This window comes from Nicotiana sylvestris, chromosome 7, assembly GCF_000393655.2.
Source record: "Nicotiana sylvestris chromosome 7, ASM39365v2, whole genome shotgun sequence".
NCBI lineage: Eukaryota > Viridiplantae > Streptophyta > Magnoliopsida > Solanales > Solanaceae > Nicotiana > Nicotiana sylvestris.
This window is the reverse complement of record NC_091063.1, coordinates 118,575,763-118,599,395: the sequence shown is the minus strand read 5'-3', so window position 1 is coordinate 118,599,395 and position 23,633 is coordinate 118,575,763. Positions and strand designations below refer to the sequence as shown.

General features: G+C 39.6%; 1 protein-coding gene across 4 annotated transcripts; it reads left to right on the top strand.

Annotated features, from left to right (window-relative positions):
• Window positions 1–3,010: 3,010 nt before the first annotated feature.
• On the top strand, window positions 3,011–19,438 carry LOC104236943 (putative tRNA pseudouridine synthase). Of its 4 annotated transcripts, XM_070150668.1 has the most exons (9): window positions 3,339–3,369; window positions 3,449–3,484; window positions 4,474–4,579; window positions 8,149–8,261; window positions 8,368–8,516; window positions 16,807–16,951; window positions 17,223–17,672; window positions 18,174–18,600; window positions 18,686–19,438. In XM_070150668.1, exons 3-8 carry the CDS (start codon window positions 4,573–4,575, stop codon window positions 18,597–18,599), a joined length of 1,290 nt encoding a protein of 429 aa, XP_070006769.1. In that variant the 5' UTR covers window positions 3,339–3,369; window positions 3,449–3,484; window positions 4,474–4,572; the 3' UTR covers window position 18,600; window positions 18,686–19,438. The 4 variants fall into 4 exon arrangements, with proteins under 4 accessions (XP_009789297.1, XP_009789296.1, XP_070006768.1 ...); XM_009790995.2 differs by lacking the exon at window positions 4,474–4,579 and having other exon boundaries at window positions 3,011–3,369; window positions 18,920–19,438; XM_009790994.2 differs by lacking the exon at window positions 4,474–4,579 and having other exon boundaries at window positions 3,012–3,369.
• The last annotated feature ends 4,195 nt before the right edge of the window (window positions 19,439–23,633 follow it).

Here is a 23,633-nt window from a genome sequence, read left to right as displayed (position 1 = left end):
ACAAGGACCCAAACTATTCTTTAACACATGTTAATTTTGGCATTAACAACCCACCCTACTGATGATAAAACCATATGCATTTCACAATCAACCAAACATTACTTAATTTTAATACTGAACCACAGAGTTTCCAGCAACAATTCCAACGAGCAATTCATGTGATCAAACCTAAACATAAATGAAAGATGCAAGACTCAAACTATTAGCTCGAATAACAACAACACTCACTAAATTCCATTCATAACAGTCCCAACACACAAGTATTTGAGAAGGAGTTCATCTAATCTAGAATTAAAATAACAAAACCAAAGTTCAAGCATCTTCCTAAAATATACAGCATAAGTCATGACTGAATACAATAATGTCCAGGTAATCAAGCTAATTTAGACAAGAAAACACATGAACAAATCATTTAAAAACAGAGGCCATTTTATTCACTATCTAAATCAACTACATGGCTTCTCTTTACATCTCATATGCTATTCAAATGCTGAAGCATACCTGGAAAATGAGAGGAAGTAAGAAATGTGAGATCAGTAGCCAAGCAGCAGCAGTCACAGCTATGAAACAATGCCCAGAACCAATCAAACAGTAACCAAACAGCAAAATTTAGAACAGAGCTTTCAGAACCCCCAAATTCAAACCATTTCTCAACTCAAGTGCAGAATGTGAAGCTTTTAGAGATTTTAGCTCATGAAAAAAATTAGAAAGACTCACTTAATACATAATTTGATTAATTTTTATCAAGCAAAAGTGCTGGAAATCAGTGCAGTTTCAGAACTTCAGCCGTTTTTGGTTTTCTGGATTTTCTATCGCTTAAAGTCTCTAAGCTCTCCTTTCTCTATCTTTGTACTCTATCTCTCTGTATTCTTCAGTATCCAGTCTGTATTCTTTCTTTCTCAGTGTGCTGTTTCCTTAAATAGGCAATGGGAAATGCCTTTTGGATTCACAGAGTGACCTTTCAACATTTAAAATTCGATTCCACTCAATTCTTAAGGTTTTAGTTTATTCAGTAGTGAGATCTAAACCCTACCACTATAGAAGCTTCTTAATTAGGTGACTACTTAAAACTTATACTAATCCATTCTTATCAACATAATTAAACAAGAAGTTAAACCAAATTATTGAAACAATCTCAATTACTCTGACTAAGTGATTAAACGAGATGCAATTTCACAGTCTTAAAACAAGCTGATATCCTAATTATATGAAACAAATCCACAAAACCAATCTTAAAGAAACAACAGTGAATAGAAATAATTTATACCAAAGAACTGATCGAATTTCAATTGAAATTGACCAAAAAAAGAAAAAGAGAGGAGGAAGACGAATATCAAAATAATACTAATGAGAATAATCGTAAAAAATAGGAATGAACTCACCCTACACTTGAACTTTCAACTGATAATCCAGTTTGGTCCCCAAATAATGTTAATCATTTGTTCTTTGCCAAGAACAAACGAGCAGCATTATTTTGTGACCAAACCGTCCTGAATACTTGAGAAAACTTGAAGGAGTAGTCTTGCATGTCTGAATTTGGCTTTGGGCTTTTATGGCTCGAACCCTAGATTTGAAATTCGAAGGGTTCATGCCATATTCGAGAGAAACAAAGCAAGGATTTGGGAAGAGGGGGTCTTGATGATCATGGGGTGTAACTTTGGAGGTGTTTGGAGGCGCCGCCGCCACCGAAAGGTGGTGGGGAATGGTGGCGGCTGCTAGGGTTCATCCATTTAAATCAAAATTCGAGAAATTCCAAAGATGTTCGAAGGAAGTGAAGTTGGGATTTGAGAAAAGGAAGTTGTTGTGGTTCTGGGGTGTATTTTTGGTGGTGAACGGAACCGGTGCCGCCACCTTAAGGCGGTGAGGGTATGGTGGCAGCTGGTCTCTAGGGTTTGGGTGAGGGAGACGAGAGATGAGATTGGGGGGTTCTGAGGGGGGCGGGGTCCGTTTGGGTAATTATATACTAGGGGTGGAATTGGATCCAGGCCGTTCGATCAAACGAGATCAACAGCTTGGATTATTTGATAAATTTGAACGGTGTCGTTTATTAGGATTAGAGGCTGGATCGGGTTTAGGGGGAAACGGTTCAGGGTCGGGTTAAACGGGTAATGTGTTAAGTCCTGGTCGTTGGATGTGGGGAATGGATGGTTGAGATTGGTTGACACTGAAACGACGTCGTTTGAGTCGTCTCTGAAGTCTGAATTGAACGGACCGGGTATGGCATGGGTTTTGGGTTGGTTTTGGTTGGGTATTAGGTGTATTTGATTTGGGCTTGGGGATTAAATTGAATTGGCCCAAGAATTCCTTTCCCTTTCTATTTATTTCCAAACTATTTTCTTCTCAAAATTAATTTAAATCCTAAATTGATCCCTAAACCAAATTATTCCACAAAATTAACTTAATTATCTCTAGATAATAATTAACCCAATTAATTAAGTACCAAATCAAAGGAAAAACTACTAAAATTCAAGACTAAAAAATAAAAAAAAACAAGAATAAACTATTTTTGTGATTTTTTTTTCATTTTTATAAAACACCTAATTATTAATTAATTCAAAAATGTCAAATTAAATCCTAAATGCAATTACAATATATTTTTGTATTTTTCATTACTAAAAATAAACAGGCACAGACAATATTCACACAATAACAGAAAATACCACTAAAATCCACAAAAATCGCAAATAATGGAAAAATTATTTTGTTTTGAAATTTTTGGGAATAATTTGTATAGAGCAAAAATAACGTGCTCACTGTGCCCGGAAGTCCTGCTCCCGGAACTATTATTTATGCTATTTCGTTTTCATCTCAAGGCTATGTATTGCATATTTGTTCAATTCTTTTACTATTTCAGAATTAAATTAATTCACTTATCTAGAAAGTACTTATAAATTTGACTTTACTGATTGTAAACGCTTTATAGATAGATTAATATAGCTTATAATCAATCCCCAAATTTTCTTAATTAACTTTGAGTTAATCAAAGTGCCCTTTTCTTCATTCAATTTGGCCCATGTAACTATCCTTTCTATTACTGGCAAAACAGTAGTTTAGCGGGATTGTGTGTTCATTGTGGATAGTTTTCTCTAGCCATGACAGCCCTTTCTCTTCGTCTTCCTTTGATTCCTCTAACTAACCTCAGATTCTCTTCATACACCACAAAGCCTCTAACCGTTCTGTGTTCATTTTCCACTTCACCATCTGTAATACCTTCTGAGCCTTACACCACCACCGCTGAAGACTTATCTCCGCCGCCGCCTCAATCAACAAGTCCTTCCACCATATTTCCGGCGAGGAGCAACAAATGGGAGCCTTTCATTAAAAAGAAAGTGGTGATGCGCGTGGGATACGTGGGTTCTGATTATCGAGGTCTCCTTTTCTCTCCACGAGCTGTCCAAAAAGAAATGTTTTAAACTAATAATCACAAATTTCTTCAATTTTGTGGCAGGTTTGCAAATGCAAAGAGATGAACATGAACTATCCAGTAAGATGCTATTCTTTCTGTTTTGAATTTGTATTATGAATTAAAAGAGACAAAGGACGGATGCATTCTGGATGTATCTTATTCATCAAATGCTACCGTTAGCATTTATACAAGCTAACATATAGCATCAGGAATACGATAAAATGGGCATTGTTTAATTACAGTGGTGTTCGGGTTGTTTGCATGCACCTCGACTACTCTACTAGATATCTTCTACCTTTCACCAGCACAAGTAGTAACTAACTTTGACTAGTAAGGCTTAGACAGATGGGAGTAAATCACTTACGAGTAGTTGCTTATTTTGCCACTTCTGAGATTTGTACCTTGGTCTCCCATGGTCCATTCTTGCTTTATTGACTGCTAGGCAATACCCTTTGGTGCAATAAAATGGGCATAAATCAGCTAACAAGTAACAACCTGGATATTCTTCCTAATATAATGGAATATATTTTCTCCTACTAGGATTTCAGTTCCTAAAAGACCACCAAAAATCCTTCTCTTAAACTGATGTTTGTAACATAGTTTACATGGGGTCAAATTGTTATTATGAGCAGATAGAACATGTCTCTAAACTTGAGAAAGCCCACCTCCGTCGAAGGTTATTTGTTGCTTGGTCTTGATTTTTGAACTAAGCAACTTAAATATGGTGTCATTTGTGAGGTCTCCTGAAAATGATACCTTATTTATATATGCTTGCTTGGGTTCTTGGACAAATTGATTATTGAGTTATTATCGACTGTAGTTATACAGGGTAGTAGTTTCTATTTGCTTGCACTAGATTTACCCAGCAATAGCTTGACATGCATAGGCTGCTGGTGCTACAAACACTGCTTGTAGAGTGGATGGGGTTATTATCAGATGTTCTTGGATGGTCATGAATTTGCGTTTGATCCAAACATGAAAACAAATTCAGTGGTGCTATTCCTTTTGTCTTGGTCCCCATGTAATCACAACCTCATCAACATTGAATTTCCTCCTTTCTTGTACAGAAAACCATGGCTGGTTGTGCCTTGCAAATACTTGCTGCAAGGAGATAATATTTGTATAGGTTTGTCCATATACATACTGATTATGCTGATTGTGTACATATGTCAGGTGAGCTTGTGATTCATCAGGCTTCCTACTATCTATTTGTAGTTCCATCCATATCTTTGTATTTTGGAAACCTTGTTGAAATTCATGCTAGATGAGTGGTCTGCAAAGTGGATCACACTTTATCTAATTAACAATTCTTACACGTATTGGCCATTGGTTTTGAGCTGTCAGTCGCAAAATCAATCGGATTGTATCATGCTTTGCAGTTAAGTTCAAAAACTTCCTTAGTGTCCTATTTGTACGCTTTTGCTACAATTCTGACCTTGTGTTTGACATCTTCATTCTTTGTCTTCAACACCCATTCTCCTGCCCTCTTTTTGATTTTCCGCCATTGTTAGCTCGAGTTCTTTTAATGGCTGACATCTTCTTATCCTTTGCTTACTTTGATGCTCTCTGACCTTCTGTAAGCCAAAAAAAATTAAAAAAATTAAAAAATTCTACGTGTCATCTTCCATTACTTCATGATCTGCCATCCAAGCAGATTACTCTTTGGTCAGACTTAAGATTAAGCTTCACTTGACTCCTTAGGCTATTCGAGATCATGCTGCTTCTCTACCATAGGTTTGCTATTTCTCATCAATATTGGTAGGCATATGATGCTTTGCTTCGCCTCTGCCCCACTGCAAAAACTCTTCCCATTAAAAGTATCCGTGCCAACTATTATCTTCGATGTACTTGGGCTGTACAGTTTTTATGAGCTTTTGTAGAAATTGCTAGCCAAGAATTCACACTTCTCTGTTGTTATTTGATTTTTTTCCTTTAATTTTTCCATTCTAAGTTTTTTTTTAGATGTCTTGTTATTGTTGTTGTTGTTGACAAGGATGTATTCTGGCCATATTCTGCAATTGATGATTCTCAGTTGTGCTTTGATATATTGTTCAGCATCGAGGCTTTCAGTGGCCAAATTATAACACCTCTAGCACTCAGCACATTCCCTTGCTTCGTTCTCATCCTTTGTGATTGGTTTGGAAAGATCTCCTTCGATCTCTTTCCCTTATTTTAATATTACCATTTGTCTACTCCTAGCAGGGGGAAGTATCTCTTCTGTTCGGGATCCGATTATCAGAGACTTGTTTATTGAACTAGGAGTTAAGCAAGGGTCAAGATATTGATAAAGAATCTGGTCGAAGTCAGTCTTGTGTTCAATTTTCACTTGCTACTACATTTCAAATCATTCCTTGAACTTAGAATTATAAATAGCTTACTAAGAAATGCTTAAACTTCTTAGAGGTGGTATTCTTACTAAGTAGTAAGGAGGATTTTGGAGAAAGAACTACTTGTGATCAGCACCAGCCAAATATGAACCTGTGGTGTGCACCTACCACACTTCCTGTGCTGTATTACATGCTAGGATGTGAAGTGTTCTTATTCCTTAGCATCAAAGGCACTTTTTCCTAGATTATGAGATTTCACTTTTTCATTCCTGAATCTTTTTCTTCCTTGGTGTTATTCTGCCTACTTTGTAAAGTCTTGAAGGGCTTGCTCCTCTAGATATGGTCGGATGAGAAACCAATAACAGCTGACTTATTACCATGCAGACTCATCTTGTCGGCAATGGCCATTACTTGAGAGAAGTTTTCGGTGCTTGATTCTTTGACTTCCTCCGCAAAGCCTCAAACTCTGTTTAGAGTGCGAACTTGGAGTACCTGATGTTACTTGCTTAGTTGCTTTAGGTCCTGGCAGAATCTTCGTGCTTTTTTCATAGTCTCGTTTGTGCTTGGAGGTATCTTTGCAATAATTGTCTCCAAGAATGAGCATTCTGTTGCCTATATTAATAGCTTCTGGCCTTCAAATTCTTTAGTTTCAACCCATTTACCCCTTTTGTTTGTGCTTCTGTTGTTCAAGTTGGCAGTTATGGTATAACTTTTGAAACTATATCCACTATTCTTTTGATTTTAGGAAATTTTCTATGAAACCCTTCAATGGTCATAATGACCATTAATCGGAGAATGCAGCACTGGGTGAAGCTTTATATGCCATGAGAGAGAATGTAAGCTTATAAAAACATAGTTGCTGCGATACTGATACAGAATATACATGTTTAAGGATTTTCAAAGAAGTTTATATTGGTCTGGGTTATTTCACTCGTTTCTTTAAGGTCTTGGTGGATACTCATATTTTTTCAGATAAATATTTGATGCTCAGATTGTTTTTCGTACCGTATCATAGCCAAACTTGGTAAGCTCATCTCAAAACAACGTTCTGTTATCTCGATCTATTTTATTGGAATCTGCTCTCTCTCTCTCTCTCTCAACTTTAGTCTATCGAGTTGCTCTGGATTTTTCTCTCTCAACTCAGTCTATCGAGTCAGTAACTCAACAGTAGGAGAACTCTTTAGCATCTTGAGTCAACTCTTGCCTTGCACCAAAACCACTCTTCAACCTGTTAAGCTTGCAATTTATGCTGAATGCTATTCTTCAGCCTGTTGAGTCACTTCATTCTTTTAAAAAATTAAGCCTACAAAAGGGAAAAACAAATAAGAAATAAGGAAGTTTCATCCACCCGTAAACCCTAGAATCGAATTGTACGTTCCGGTTGATGTTAAGGACTTTTTTTTTGGTGATAATGGTATAAAGTGAGGGTATTGGGGAATATAAATGTCCTACATCAGTTGTTAAAAGGTATTATTCAATGGTCCTCGGTTATTCTACTTGTTGCAATTAGGGTCTAGATTGGAGGTTTAGGGTCCTGTACTTGTACCAAATGCTATAAATTAAAACGGAGGAGCAAAGTTTAGTTTCACAATAGACAGAGAACGATGAATTTTGAATGAGTATATCCATCAAAATCTAGCCTCTATACGGGCTGAACAAATAATTAGAAACAATCAGCCTACTGCTTTCTGAAATAGACGTAAAATGATTACAAAAACTAGGATTCAGTTCCTAAAAGACCGAGCCTGACCGCCAGAAAAAATATGATACCTTTTCAGAAGTTAATTTTTCTGCATTGCTCATTTACTACCAACTTCTTCATGTGGAGAGTAGAAAAAGAAATGGCATGGCAATGCTATGTTTTTTTTTCTTCATATATTTTTTTTTGGCGTTTATGATTTGCTTGACTTATGATAAGCATTGGCGAAAACCCACCATTTCTTGATTTTTGATGGTATTGTTAATTGAGTTTTATTTAAAACAACGCATGGTAGTCAACTATAACTGGAAAATGGCCTATACCAATGTGCGACTCTTTAGTAATTTATGTGATTAACGTATTCACTGAAAGTAATTTTCATCTGGATCACTAGCTTGTTTCTTACTTGAGAGATTAGCATTTTGGGTGTTCAAGGTAAATGTATTATCAAGTGAAGTGAAACATGAATGGAATACTGTATAATTATACTTGTGAATTGGCTCCTCTGATTCATGAATATGCTAGGTTGGAAGGAGAATTTTGCCTGAACTTCATTCAGTGTTATATTTATGATAACTTAATTGAACCTTCCCTGTGCAAATCCTCTATTCTTTTACCGACTGTGTAAATTTTGACTTGAATACATATTCCATCAGCCTAACCATCACGTGTGAGGTTTTGGAGTTTTGCTAAATCATTATAGTTCTGTAATGCAGCCATTGAAGGTGAACTGGAAAAAGCTATCTTCAAAGCTGGAGGTATTCGAGACAGTAATTTTGGAAACTTATATAAAATTGGTTGGGCGAGAAGTAGTCGAACAGATAAAGGAGTAAGCTAGAGATTTATTATAACTTACACTTCGCATTCTTTTTTGTTTTCCCCTAAAATATTGTCTTCTCCTGCGATAATGTTGATTCTATTGCAAAACACATTAGGTTCATTCATTGTCGACCATGATATCTCTTAAAATGGAGATCCCGGAAGATGCATGGCAGGATGACCCAAACGGGATTTCTCTTGCTAATTGTGTGAACTCATACCTCCCAGAGAACATCAGAGTTTTCAGTATCCTACCCTCAAAAAAGTGAGATTCTTCTCTTATTTCTGAATTTTGCCTGTTTTCTCTCATTGGCCTGTGACTTTCACTTTTGTTCATGTCTTAACTGATAAGCATTAAAAGTCAGCACATTGAGGACTGAATTTCCATTATCATTAACTGTTGGAGGAAAAGCATGTTAAAGTGCATGTAAAAAAACAGCATGTAAATGTGCAGATTTCAAGCTTTGAGGTGAAAATAAAGACGTACTTCCTTCCCCGCTTCTTGAGCAATAGCAACCAAGTTTTTTGGGCTAACCCGAAAAGCTAAGCAAGCATAACTCATAGAGTAAGAATGATAACATTCAAGATAGCGGAAGCAGTAGTTGACCATGACTTCTAGAGTTTGTAATGGATTCAAATCAATCTAAAGAACGAGTTGATTAAAACAAATAAAGATATGTGTTGCATGAAACTAACACAATAATCAGTATAGAAACTGAAAAAGTTGCTAATATTCAGACAACAAATTAGCCCTGGAAACCCAACATGAATCCTAATTCAACTCCACAATCCCACTTATAGAAATGAAACACTTTGTAATTAGGATAGAAAAGCCAATCATGTTTATCAAGGACAGAGAAATGTTAACAAGGAATCAGTTTACCTGGAAAATCAAGAGTTGTTCAAAGAACAAAGGAGAAGAATTTTCGTCTCTCAAAGTAATGTCAATGATCATAAAAAGCTGCTAAAAATGTGTCTAGGCTTCTAATTTATAGTTCCCCAGGTAACTGTATTAAAAGACAAACTTGCCCTTAAATAAAAATCTCGGCAGACTTGTGAGATCACGGCCTCAAATGACCGGTGAGTGAAAATGACTTCGAGGCTACAGCTTCAAGCTTGAGGCCACGGCCTCAACTCTTGAAACTCCAATCTTGTAGCTTCAGACTTGTGAGCCACGATTTCAAGTTTGAAGCAATGGCTTCATATCCTCTTCCGATGATGTCACAAGCACATGAAAGCATTTATAAGGTAATTCCCTTCCTCTTATCTCCTTTTCAAGAAAAAGTTACTTCTTGATCTTCATCTGTTACCCAACTAACTTCTCTTGGGGTTCCTTGGCATGCGATCTGTCATGGGTGGCTTTCCAACCATGTCCCATGACCCCTTAGACGCGCCCCATGGCGTCCTGGCAAGCCTCCCAACGCTTAGCTCCATGGACGGCCCCGTGTCTTGGCCGCGCCAAGTGACAAGCGCACCTGTGCCTATGTCGCCCCATCGACAGCCCTTTCCAGTGCCCGGCTGCAGGCAGATGCCAATAGCGCCGCACGCGCAGACTCTGATGCTAAAGACAAGGTTGCTACCAGCAGACCTGCTTTTACCTTGTAGGAATCTAAGTCCTTTTTATTGTAAATAGAGTAGTTTTACTTCCTGTATTTCCATTATGTCTCTTTAGCTTAGTTATGTCAAGTCATGTAACTTTGGTTTATTATTTTTAAGCATTATTAGGGGGATCAAGTAATCAAACTTTCAACCAATCAAACAATTCTCTGTATGGTGTCCCTCCTTCTCGACACCGTGTTGCTTTTCTGTAATAACTTTCATTAATGCAATCAAGTTTTCTTTCATTCTTATTCTCATTTCTATTCTCTCAATTGCTCTTGATATTGGTTTTCCCGTACGGAACTGACAGTCTCGTCTAGCGCACGGACATCGGTTGCTTAGCGTGACATCGCCCTTCCAAGAAATCTCAGGAAGGCACCGCGTAACAGTTGGTATCAGAGCCTAGGCTCGACATCGTACGAGGGAAGTCATTACCACCATTTCTGACCATAGTGAATCATGGGACCGCATTGCGGCCCTTGAAGAGACGGTAAACGTATTACAACCCATCGTGAATATGGTGCCTGATCTAAGAACCAACCCAGTGGAAAGATTGGACGACCTGGACTGCAGGATGCGGCAGACCGAAGGTGATAGTGCAAACATCAGTTGTGACTCTGAAGGAGACCGACAAACGGCAGCCACAAATGTCGTCGAAATTTTCAGCAATTTCGAGGGCCTCCAACAGAAGCAGATCGAGGACTTAGCCTATAGGGCACAGGAGGCAGACATGGTTACTGCCATGCAACAAGCCATAGACAACTTGACGGGTCAGCTCAATGTTGTCAACGCTGCATTACAAGGCCTACTTCGAGGAGGTGGAAACCAGATCAGGGGTGCTGTGAACCTCGCCCCTGTGCCACAAAAGCTGAAGATTCTTGAGTCAAAACCCTATTATGGGGCTCGGAATGCCAAGGAAATGGAGAACTTCATCTTCGACATCGAACAATACTTCGATGCCGTGGGGGAGATAGAAGAAGATAAAAAGGTAGCAACTACTGCCATGTATCTTCAAGGTGATGCTAAACTCTAGTGGCGGGTAAAATTCGAAGCCATCAGAGCAGATGAAGATACTTTTGAGACATGGGGAGGCCTGAAGGCAGCCATACGCCTACCATTCTTCCCCGAAAACGTTGAGTACACTGCGCAGAGAAAGCTCCGGGAGCTCCGCCAGACCAAGTCAGTCCAAGATTACGTGCTGGAATTCTCCGCACTCATGCTGAACATACGGGATATGGGGGACAAAGACAAACTCTTCACCTTCCCGGAAGGTTTGAAACCTTGTGCCAGTATGGAGTTGCAAAGACAAAGGGTAGACACTTTACCCAACGCGATCCAAGCAGCGGAATGCCTTGGGGACTACCAAGTGGAAGCTCGAAAGGATAGTGTCACGCCCCAAATCTAGTGAGGTGAGACCGGTACCCGGTGCCTCACTTGGCAGAGCGTACCAACCTGAGACTGAGGGACTCTAAACATATAATGTGACTTGGCCATAGGGCCACTTTGCAGGACAATTTGTGAAACAAAATATAAAACTGAATAGAAACTAGCTCCAACTGAACATCAATATAAAGTTGGGCTGGCAAGGCCGTCATAACTAGACAAACCAAAAAAATATACATAACAGGCCAACATACTGCACTGCCTGACAGGATATGTTTACAAGCCTCTACTGATGGATGTATTATGGTCGGAACAGGGCCCTGACCTACCTATATAATCTATATATATATATATATATATATATATATATATATATATATATATATATATAATGGACTCCAAGGTCTGGTAACTCCGGGGAAGTGGAGCTTACCAATCAAGCTGATGTTTGGCTCTATCTACTACGAAGGTCTATCCAGCTATCTATCAGGACTTACAGGCATGAAATGCAGTATCCCTAGAAAAAGGGACGTCAGTACGAAATAATGTACCCAGTATGTAAGGCAACAGAATAATTGAAAGGTGAGACTGAACTGATAACTAAAATAACTGTCCGACTCTATAGGGCTCGGTACGTATAACTGTTCTGCCGTAGTAGCCTCGCTCATAGGCGCTCAGCCATACTAGGCTCGGGGTATAACTTACCATCTGATCAGAGGTTGCCCAATTGGGGCCTGCCCGACGATTATAGCTCGATGGTGGTGAAAATACTATAATATTGTACGTATATATAGAACCTTTGCTCTCTTGACCGGAAGAAGACCATACTTAATTGAATATAAAGTCACGATAACGAAGAATATTGTAATTTATGAGACTAGGATAATGTACATAAGTTCAGGAATACAAACTTCTCTTTATGTCTCGTTATTAAACACATGTTACGGGATCATGCGAAAATGAAGGAAGAGTTTAACCTGTACATACCTGTAGCAATTTGCCCAATAACCACGCTGAACTCAACTAGTCGCACCTTAATCCACAACCACAATAATGATGTTATCATTAAGCTACTAAAAGTATAACGAACGACAAGCTCATTCTATATTAAAACAACCAGCATCTCCCCCGATTTTGTTACATTTCCCACGTCCTATATTGCAGTAATAACCAAACAACAATCAGTAGCTATATGGAACACAACCAACACAATAACACGTCGAGCTTCAAGCTTTATTCATGTCTAATAACACTATATGTTGAGCCATTTCCCTCTTATTTATATTCAAGAAAATGATAATAACTACACAATATACAACTCAGGTTATTCCATAAATTTTCCAGCCATAAAATGCTGCAAGAACACCTCCCAAATAGTCCAACAATCAACAACATTACTAACAAGCCTTTCAATCGATATTTCACAAGATGATATTAACTTACTTTATGTACTTTCAAAGATGATCTCATTTCTGAGCTTATATCAATTGACTTACGACGTATTCTCACGTACGAAAACATGTGGTATAACAGATAGGCCTCAAACACCTGTCCGAGGATGATACAATGGGGGCCAACCTAACAATGGTGGCCCTAATAGACGTGGGGGAGATTGGAGTGCAACCAAATCTAAGACTCCTTCCTCAGGCAGCAATAGTGTTGCGTCTCACTACAACGATTGGGGGAGGAAGCCCCCTTTAGGATGTCGTCATTGCGTGGGGCCACATTGGAACAATGAATGCCCACAGGCACAAGTGAACGCCCGTCAAATTTTTGATGATGGAAACGGATGACGACACAGATGATGCTGACCAAACAGAACCAATAGGTGCCTTCAACGCAGTTGTTTGTTCTATTTCTGAGGCCTTAGCGGGAACCAATGCCGGCATACGTTAGAAAAAGGACCTATGCCCAACCACCAAGAAAGGAAAAAATAAGGCGGATGAGGGGCCTCTTCTTAACCAAGAGAAGACCCTAATGTTCGTCGAAATGAAAGTTAATGGCAAGCCCATTAGGGAGATGATAGACATTGGCGCTACTCACAACTACTTAGCATCAACTCAGGTAGAGCGCCTTGGTCTAGTTGTGGGAAAGGGCAAAGGTCGTGTCAAGGCTATCAACTTACCCCCTCAGCCAATCGGTGGAATAGGCAAAGGAGTGCCAGTGAGCTTGGTCCTTGTAAAGGAAAGTTCAACTTGCGTGTGGTGATCATAGATAAATTCGAGTTGATAGTTAGATTGGAATTCATCAGGCAAACCAACACCATTCTTGTACCTTATGCAGATATGCTACTGATGATGGGATCCAACGCAGCCAAGCCCCTGCATTATCCCATGCACAACCAAAAAGATGGCGGCGAAGAATATCTCGGCCTTGCAGTTGAAGAAGGGAGTCAAAAGACATGAACCTACGGTCCTGGCTACCCTCTGTATTGAAGATATTGAACGCTCTTCGGGTCCCATTCCTGCACCCGTGAAGGAGCTGCTAAAGGAGTTTGAAGACGTCATGCTACAAGACATGCCAAAGCGACTCCCGCCTAGGCGCACTGTGGACCATGAGATTGAGTTGGTGCCGGGTGCGAAGCCACCCGCCCGGGCGTCTTGCAGAATGTCACAACCCGAACTCGTCGAGATTCGGAGACAGTTGACGAAAATGCTGTACACGGGGATCACTGTGCCCTCCAAGTCCCCTTATGAGTCCATTTTGTTGTTCCAAAAGAAACAGGATGGCACCCTACGACTCTCTGTGGGTTATCGAGCCCTAAATAAAATCACCGTGAAGAACAAGTACCCTATTCCGCTAATGGCAGACTTGTTCGATAGACTGGGTGGCAAGTTCGGATTGCTGAGGGAGACAGACACAAGACAACCTGTGTGGCAAGATATGGATTGTACGACTGTTATTCATTTTATGACCCGGCCAAAGCTGAATGGCCGAAAGGCCAGGTGGCAGGAACTCCTAGCGGAATTTCACTTCTAACCTGGAGTACCAAAATGGGAAGACCAACCAAGTTGCTGATGCGCTAAGTCGGAGGGCTAACATAGCATCGGTGTGCTTACTCGCTACCCTATGGGAGGAGCGAAGTGGCCACCACTATAAATGATCAGATACGGGATCTACTCACCCAGGATCCTGCTGCACAACATTTGGTCGATTTGGTGGGACATGGCAAGACTCGCCAGTTCTACATGGAAGATAGTTCCTGAAGGTGAAAGGGAACCGACTTTATGTTCCTGGAGGAGGAGATCTGCGAAGGACTCTTCTGATGGAATGCCATGATACTTTGTGGGCCAGCCACCGAGCTGAAGAACGCACCATGGTGTTGTTGCGCCGTGCTTAAAATGGATCATGATGTTGCTCAGTATGTGAAGACTTGCCTAGTATGCCAGAAAGACAAGTCGGACCGCTTGACACAAGCAGGTCTTTTGGAGCCATTGCCTGTTCCAAAAAGACCTTGGGAAAGCGTGTCACTGTATTTCATCACCGGATTGCCCAAGGTCGGAGATCTTACAACTATCTTGATTGTGGTGGATCGGTTTTCTAAATAAGCTACACTTATAGCAACCCCAAAATATATATTAGCAGAAGATACAACTCTAACTCTTCTTCTCTCATGTTGTCAAATATTGGGGCCTGCCGAAAGACATCGTTAGTTACACGACTCTAGCTTCACTAGCAACTTTTGTACTCAGCTCTTTAAGTGCCTCAGGTCCAAGTTGAGCCACAGTTCAAGTTTCCGTCCGCAATCTGATGGCCAGACGGAATGGTTCAATGGCATGCTGGAGGAATACCTCCTTTGTTACCGGATCGCAGACGAATTGGGTGAAGCTTCTGGATTGTGCTCAACTATGTTTCAATTTACAAAAGAGCTCTAACAAACAAAAGCGCTTTGAAATTGTTTTCGGACAGCAATCGCTACTCCCACACTCTGTTAGTGCCCCAAACATGTCGAAATCTTCTCGAGTTGCTAGCTTCTCGAGGAATGGAATCGAAATTTAGAGATAGTGCAGAGCTATCTTGTCAAAGCCCAAACGCCTAGCGCCACAGACGACCCCGTGGTCTTGGTCGTGCCAAGTGACAAGCACGACTGTGCCTATGTCGCCCCATCGATAGCCCTCGCCAGCGGCCAGCCGCAGGCAGATGCCAACAGCGCCGCATGCGCAGACTCTGATGCTAAAGACAAGGTTGCCGCCAACGGACATGCTTCTACCTTGTAGGAATCTAAGTCCTTTTTATTGTAAATATAGAGTAGTTTTACTCTAAGTTGCTCGGACTCTTCACTTTGGGTGTTGCACCTGTGTCGTCACGACGTGAGTGTGGGTGTGGGATCCGTACCAGATCTGGTCAACCGATTTTGGGTACTTTGACCAAAATCAACGGAGAAATGCGGGACAGATACAATGATTTTTTAATTCAAATCATTGTATATAGAAATTTCTATGTCAGTCTATTTCCTTTTATATCCTTCTCGGATTCTCCTCTTGATCAATATTTTCTCCTTCTCGAAATACGTTATAAGTTTCCTACATAATATTTTATAATTAAGACATTTTTATAACTCTGCTTTTAAATATTTGAATTACTTTAGCCGAATCCCAGCACCCGTATCCGTACCCCGAATCTTAAAATTTGGATCATGAAGGATCCGACCTCTAGATCCGCACCCGTATCGAACACCCGCACCCGAGTCCATTCAACTTAGGTTTTACTTCCTATATTTCCATTATGTCTTTCTAGCTTAGTTATGTCAAGTCCTGTAACTTTGGTTTATTTTTTTTAAGAATTATTAGGAGATCAAGTAATCAAACTTTCAAGCAAGCAAACAATTCTCAGTATTGGTATCTCTCCCCTCGACACCGTGTTGCCTTTCTGTAATAGCTTTAATTAATGCAATCAAGCTTTCTTTCATTCTCATTCTCTTTTCTGTTCTCTTAATTGCTCTTGACATTGGTTTTCCCATACGACACTGACAGTCTCATCTAGCGTGCGGAGGGACCCCAGTTTGCGGATAGTGACCACATGGACATTGGTTGCTTAGCTTTACGTCGCCCTTCCAAGAAATCTCAGGAATGCCCGCGTAACAGATCTCATTACAGGTCGTCAGGGTGATTCCTCAACAGGTGTTCCATGTGGTTATGTTCTATCCTTGGTGCTATCAAAGATATGCTTTCTAATATGCTCCATTGGTTGGAAGGCTACGACATAGCATCAAAAGCATCCAAGTGCAGAATGTTCAGTGCCTTACCTTATGTTGCCCTTTTTTAGCAGTTGTTCAGGGCCTTATGTTTTGATTAGTGCAGAAGTTAATTTTGATATATGGGTAAATCTGGGCCCATAATGCTAGTAAGGGAAAGATTGCTCTTATATGTATTTCTTTTTGAGTCAGAGTTCAGTTATTAGTATATGGGGCAGAGCTTCATTCTTTACATTGTTGCATGATCTTGGTTGACTTGAGCCATTTGCCAAAGTCTGTCTGCTGTCCTTGATATTGTCTTTGTTCAGTTTGAAATTGATATAGCAGTTATGATTTTTCTGTTTCCTTCATACTCACTTCATTTATAACCGAGCTTCAGGAGGTTTGATGCCAGAAGGGAGTGTAATGCACGCAAGTATTCTTATCTACTTCCTGCTGAAATCATCGGGATAAAGAATGGCTCAACTTCTTCTGAAATTGATTACCATTTATCCAGTTTTAATGACATATTGAACTCTTTCGAGGTAATTTTAAGTCTATCAGTTTTCTTCTCTTCTTCTAATGGTTATGCTTCATGTTCTTTAAATTCTTATTTGTTTTCATATGCCTTCTTTGATAAGTGGTTTTGTTTCATGCTTATATGGAATACCTTACAGGATTTCAGTTTGCTTCAGTCTGTACCTGCAAGACTTCTTAAGTCAAATACTGATTTCATTTTTCTGATATTTGATCGTTTTTTATTGGGACAAAAATAATTATTCTGCCGCTTCACTTAGTTCGTGAACTGGGTTGCAGGGAGAGCATCCTTTCCACAACTACACAATACGATCCAAGTACAGGAAACATTCTCCTGCCAGAAAATTGTTACAATATGATTGTCTCTTAAAAAAAGGGAGACCCTCGACTGAGGAAGAAATATCTTGGTGTGAGGAAAGCGATGGAGAAGAAAACTGTAAAGAGAAGGGGGTTGTGACAACTGTTGAGGATGAAAATCAAAATCCAGTATGCAACTTGTCTACTAGAAATCAGGCAGGCAACTATAATGAGAAACTCAGTCATTCAAAGGAACTATATTCTGCGTTACCAATCCTAGCAAGATGGCTCCATGAAACTGATGCAAGAGATAAGCTTAGCTCTGCCCATTTCCGAAGGATTTTTCACTGTCATTGTGGAAAGTTGGAGAAGTTGCTGAGCATGAATTACGTTGAAGTTTCTATCTGTGGAGAATCATTCATGTTACATCAAGTAATTCTCTTGATTTATCATTTTGCTCTGTTCATTCTTTCTAATGTTTTAAAATGGAACATACGTTTGCCATTGCACAAGAGTGCTACTTGGTAAGCAATGAGGTCTGTGCACCTTACCAAGATCCTCATTTGCCTTGACGAACTCATGTCAGTTGGGTTGGACATGGGTGTGAATCCATCTCTCAGATCCTGCAAAATACACCGGATTTTTTATTTGATACGCCAAGAATTTGTTTGAACTTGGATGTATGCATGTTGGATACATAACTATATGGGATACTCGTATTTGAGTCCACGCATGTGCCGAGGAGATGGCCAGTGACAACTTTATGATTGATGGTTATTTAAGCAGATTGAACTGTTGTTTTTCTTTTTACAGTTTCATTACATGCAGCTCTTCCTTGTCTTTACTCTTGTTACATTTGCTTTGTTCTGATCTGTGTTTTTCTTGATAAGATATGCTGTGTATGTCTAAGCCTAAATTATTGCTCCTACTCAGATACGCAAAATGGTGGGGACTGCAGTTGCAATAAAACGCAATCTTCTACCACCTGATGTTTTGAGAATGTCATTATGCAAATTTTCAAGGATTGTCTTACCCCTAGCCCCATCGGAAGTTTTGGTTTTGAAGGGGAACAATTTTGCTTTGAGAAACCAACCTGGCAACATAACAAGACCTGAAATGCTGACATTACTGGAATCCGAAGATATTATCAAGGCAGTAGATGAGTTCTATTACTCCACAATGTTAACTCAGCTGTCTAAATTTTTGGACCCCGCAAAATATCCTTGGAGTGACTGGGTAGAGATACTGGATGCAAACACAAGGATTCCAGAATCCCAATTGGAAGAAGTAAGGATTTCTTGGAAATTATGGAAGGAACAGTATGAAAGCAGAACTAAGGCTCCATCAGTATTGACCTAAGGTACATTACCGCGACTGTCATGCATTAACTTGGTTAAGTTCATCCTGTTAAAATTTAAAATTGTGAATGTCACTGAATTCTGCAGTTTGGTGTTTTATTGAGTCCTTTCCCTATCCTGGCTTGCTGGAGGTTGGGCCAGTTCAGGCCTGTGCAAAAACATTAAACATATATCTGCTAGAAGACCTAGATCAGGTCTCCGTTTTGTGTGTTTTGCACCATCTTGTATCACAATGAGAACTTCCTGCACAACTTCTTCAATTGCAGTTTTTGATGGAATTAATTGTATTCTTCTGTTGGTTCGTGCTTCTCATGTCCAAAGTCCATTTAGGAAGCTTCGTCTGATGGTTAAATAGCTGGGACCTGAGATGTGTCAACCAGCATCCTAGATGAAACCTCGGTTGTAAGATGGAAATTCTCAAGTTGGAGGCCACTCTAAGGAAATCCGGTCTGGTTGTTCCAGGACAACAGATATTTCTTCTAAGGAGAATGATCCACCTTTTGGGCATGTAGTAGAAGAAACATGTCAAGCTGTCAACACACATTCAAGATTCCAGCCTATTAGTTTTCTGTCTGTTGACACTATATAAGCAGTTAATCACCAATTGAAATACAGGTGATGCAAAGGGGAGCAACATGTGCATTAATCTTTTCTTCAGTTAATCAATATTGTATGTTAGGATTAAATCTGACCACCAGACAACTATTTCTCTGGTGGTATTAACTGTCAGCTTCTCTCATTTATGCATATGCATTCGTTTCATGTAGGCTGAATCCCAGGCGGCCTCTTCTCGATCTACTACTGCTTTTTTCAATTCTTTTTTGCATAAAAATGCTATTATCATCTGCCCTTTAAATCAGTTCTATTATCATCCGCCTTGTTAAGCCTGGAACAGTGAGCTCTCCGTATCGTAATTTGTGTATCATGATAGTCCACCACATTTAGAAGTGTAATAAGAATTTCGTCTTGATGGTAGTAGAAGAGTAGTACTCTAGCAGATAATGTTATTGCCATTGAATGGAGTGCGGTTAAAGGTTGCTCAAGTTCTTTATCAATTTATGTGTATAATTAATGAGTTTATTTATAATTTATGGAGTTTGATGTTGTACCATATGCAATTATTATTATTATTATTATTATTATTATTATTATTATTATTATTATTATTATTATTATTATTATTATTATTATTATTATTTCTGTAAACTGTGAGTCTGTAACTTGCCATTTATGTGCACTTTTCATCAAGCGTTAATACCGAATGTGCTGCTGAAGTAACTTTTTTGCGAAGATCTTTTAGCACCTACTGTATCTATACCAATTACAAACCATTTACGAAATGATTGATCATTGAGTTAAGAGAGTGGATAAGTCAAAGACGGGCAACCGGGAAGAAAAGGCTAAAAGTAGTGGTAACAAGCTCTAGAATTATTTCTCAAGATTTTATCATATAAATATTCTGCTTATTGCTTGCTAGTGTATTGAAAAGCAAAGCAAAATTATATTTTGTCAATTCAAGTCCTCTTGAAAATCTATTTGGAACTTAAAGGTTTGATCCCTAGAGTAAGATCAACCAATTCCTAAGTATATTTGTTTAATATGAATTCTATTTCATTATTGACTAACTCTTTCCCATATTGTTCTTTCGATAAAGACATTTCTTCTTCAAACGTTTGAAACTCATTTTCCAACAAGAATGTTAGAAAATCTAGTTCAAAGGAAGTATTGTTCTTTGACGTTTACTACGTCTTGATTTTTTCTCATTAAGTGTTTCCTTTGTTTCTCTTACACCCTGACCTCGGGGAGTGCGATCGGCACTCAACCGAGATATCCCGGTCAAGCAAGCCTACTAGATGCTATCTACCCGGCCTTATCCATGAATAAAGTAAAGATGTATTCCATTAATTAGACAATGAGAAGTTTACATGGACAACACCATTTCATTATTATTAGAACTTCATTCAAGAGTTCACAAAATATTACATTACACATTCATAGTTTAGAAGTGGAAACATGTGATGCAAATACAACACTTTTAGTTTGACTTTCCCAAAACCAAGATATAATCCACACTATATCTACGGAGCCTCTAATGGATACAAAAGAAAAGTATGATGGTGTCGGCAAAAAAACTCCGGCTATACCTCAAAGCATTATACATAAGGAACAAAATATACATGACCCCGAGATAAAATGGGGCTCACCAAGTCAGCTGAGAAGAGAGTCTACTGCTACCACTGATCGATGTCGTTTGCTGTAGAACCACCTATATCCATTAAAGATGCAGCACCCCCGGCTTAGTACATATGGAATAGTACTAGTATGTGGGACTAAACACCCTTTCAATAGAACGAGTAACAGTACAGTGAGAAAGAAACATGGAATCAAGGAGAGCCTCAAATAATATTAACGTGTCAAGTTAAGAGAAAGGTAAATTTAAGGTAAATTTCAATATTTTTAAGTTGAGAGATCTTTAGTACCGATATACCACCGTGTTATTAGCACGGAGTTCGATCACGGCCCGATCGGCTAAGCCATCTCACCCAAAGACATCCAATCACAACAACACCATGTGCACGGCATGGCGTCCTATCTCAGCCCGATCGGCTAAGCCGTCTCATCACAGTGACGTGTGGGTCGACATCACATCACATTCTACTAGCAACCATCTCATCCCAACGATCCTCCAAAGAGATGGGTGGGTTTTCCCAAGGCACATCTCGTATCACTTGCAGAAATCCAAAACGACTGGGTCTACCGGGCCCAGTATGAAGGGATAAGGGTAAGCACTTAAATACTCCTCCACATGGGTGGTGATATCGTCTTCAGACCCGGGGACTACCACGTCCTTACCTCCCCATTTACAGTCCTCTCGGACAGGATAATGGGAAGGGTATCTTCGGTGACTTCGGGAGTAACCATTTCGGAAGCAGTCGTCTCGAGAATAACCACTTCAAGAACGGCTGCTTCGGTAGGTGGAAAGATTAAGAGGCAGCCGGTTAAGGAACTAATTTGGAAGTTTTAGCCATTACTATCTGAGAAAATTTGAGAGTTCAAAGAACAAGTATGAAGGATGAAGAAAAGAGTATGAAAATTTGAAGGAAAGATGAAGATCTAGGAAGAAACCTAAGAACAACTATGAAGATTTAAAGACCAAAGATGAAGGTATAAAGATTTGAAAAACTTAACAATCGCTAATAGATTTGAAGGTGGAAGTTTTAATTGGAAAGCAGGAAAAAAAAAACAAAGGGCCAAAGCTTTTTTAAGAGGAAATTCGCGGCATTTCACATTCGGAGGCAACTAGTTGTTGAACGACACGTGTCCAACGTTAGAATGATGTGACTGATGAGACGTTTCGTCTTATCCCCCATCTCGGTTGCAATGTGCGAAGGAAGGAACTGAGGTTCGTCTATCATTTTCCATCGTTTCGACAAACCTAATCTCGAGGAAACAAGGGGACTATCTGTATACGGGTAAAACCGGGGTTAATGAGCACACCGATTTTCTAGTGGGTCAAACGAAGTGAGGACTAACTATATGGAATCGGAATCGAAGCAGGGAACTTTCTCGTACTAAGGCCGGAACGGAGTGCTTGCCATCGGACCCAACAAGACAACAACCCCCGAATCCGGTACGAGCTCCAAGACCTTGGAAAGCCCTACACGAGCAAGTCCGTATGATGGTTTTAGGTTGGTGTACATGTTTGGTTTGGAGCCCCGAGGGCTCAGGTGAGTTTTGGATAGGCCGCAGAGTGAAATCTAACTTAGGAAAACTGCTAGTATTTTTCAGACCTGCAAGCTTCGCAATTGCGAAGCATGACTCGCAATTGCGATAAACCCATCGCATTTGTGAAGATTGGCTGGGAACATTCGCAATTGCGACCTTAGCAGGTATCGCATTTACGAACAACAGTTCGTATTTGCGAAGAAGGCAGAGTTGGGCATACTTCGCAATTGCGAGTTCACATTTGCGATATCTGCGACTTGCAAATTCATAACTTAGCCGAAAATCTTTCATTTTTCAAACACTTTCAAAACATAAACTCTCATGGGAAATTTTCCAAAGGTAAATCTTCTTCCAAATCAATTGTAAGTCAATTCTAACTCGTTTTCTTTAATCTTTAACATCTTTTCACATGATTTCAACTCAAAATCAAGGGTTTTCATGGGGAAATTGGGTGTTTTGGGTAGAACCTAGATTTTTCAAATTTTGGGGATTTGGACCTCGATTTGAGGTCCGATTTCAAAACAAATTATATATTTGGGTTCGTGGGGGAATGGGTAATCGGGTTTTGGTTCGAACCTCGGGTTTTGACCATGTAGGCCCGGGGTCAATTTTTGACTTTTTGGGAAAAACTTTAGAAAACCTATTTTCATGCATTGGAATTGATTCATTTAGCAATTATTGATATAGTTAAGTAACTTGTGGCTATATACGAGCAAATTGGTGGTGGAATCAAGAGGTAAAGCGGTAGTTGAGGCTTGAATTGTGTTCGTGGAATCGAGGTAAGTGTTTGGTCTACCCTTAGCTTGAGGGATTAGAAGTTGTGTCCTATTTGCTATGTGTTATTTGTTGAGTACGACGTATAGGCATGGTGAGGAGTATATATACGTTGGTGTCTAGCACGCCCGTGAGTCTTAAATTGAAATTGTTGTGTTCTTAATAAGTACTACAAATGCCTAAGTTGTTGACTCTCTGTGTTGGGCAAGAGTTATGATTAATCTCGTGGAAATTGCTTATGGTTGAGTATTGGCTCTAGATGAGGTTTCTTTTGTGAAGTTAAATGTTCGAACAAGTTTGGTTATAGCTAATTCCCTTGTCGGGACGTATTTACTTCTTAGTGTCAACTCCCTTGTCGGGATATTGTTGTTCCCTTATTATTCCCTTGTCAGGACTCTTTGTGATTGGTGTTGAATTGTATATTGGGATCGGGTTGCACGCCACAACAATAGTATATTTGGATCGGGTTGCACGCCGCAAAAGTATTACATTTGGATCAGATTACACGCCGCAACAATATTATATTTGGATCGAG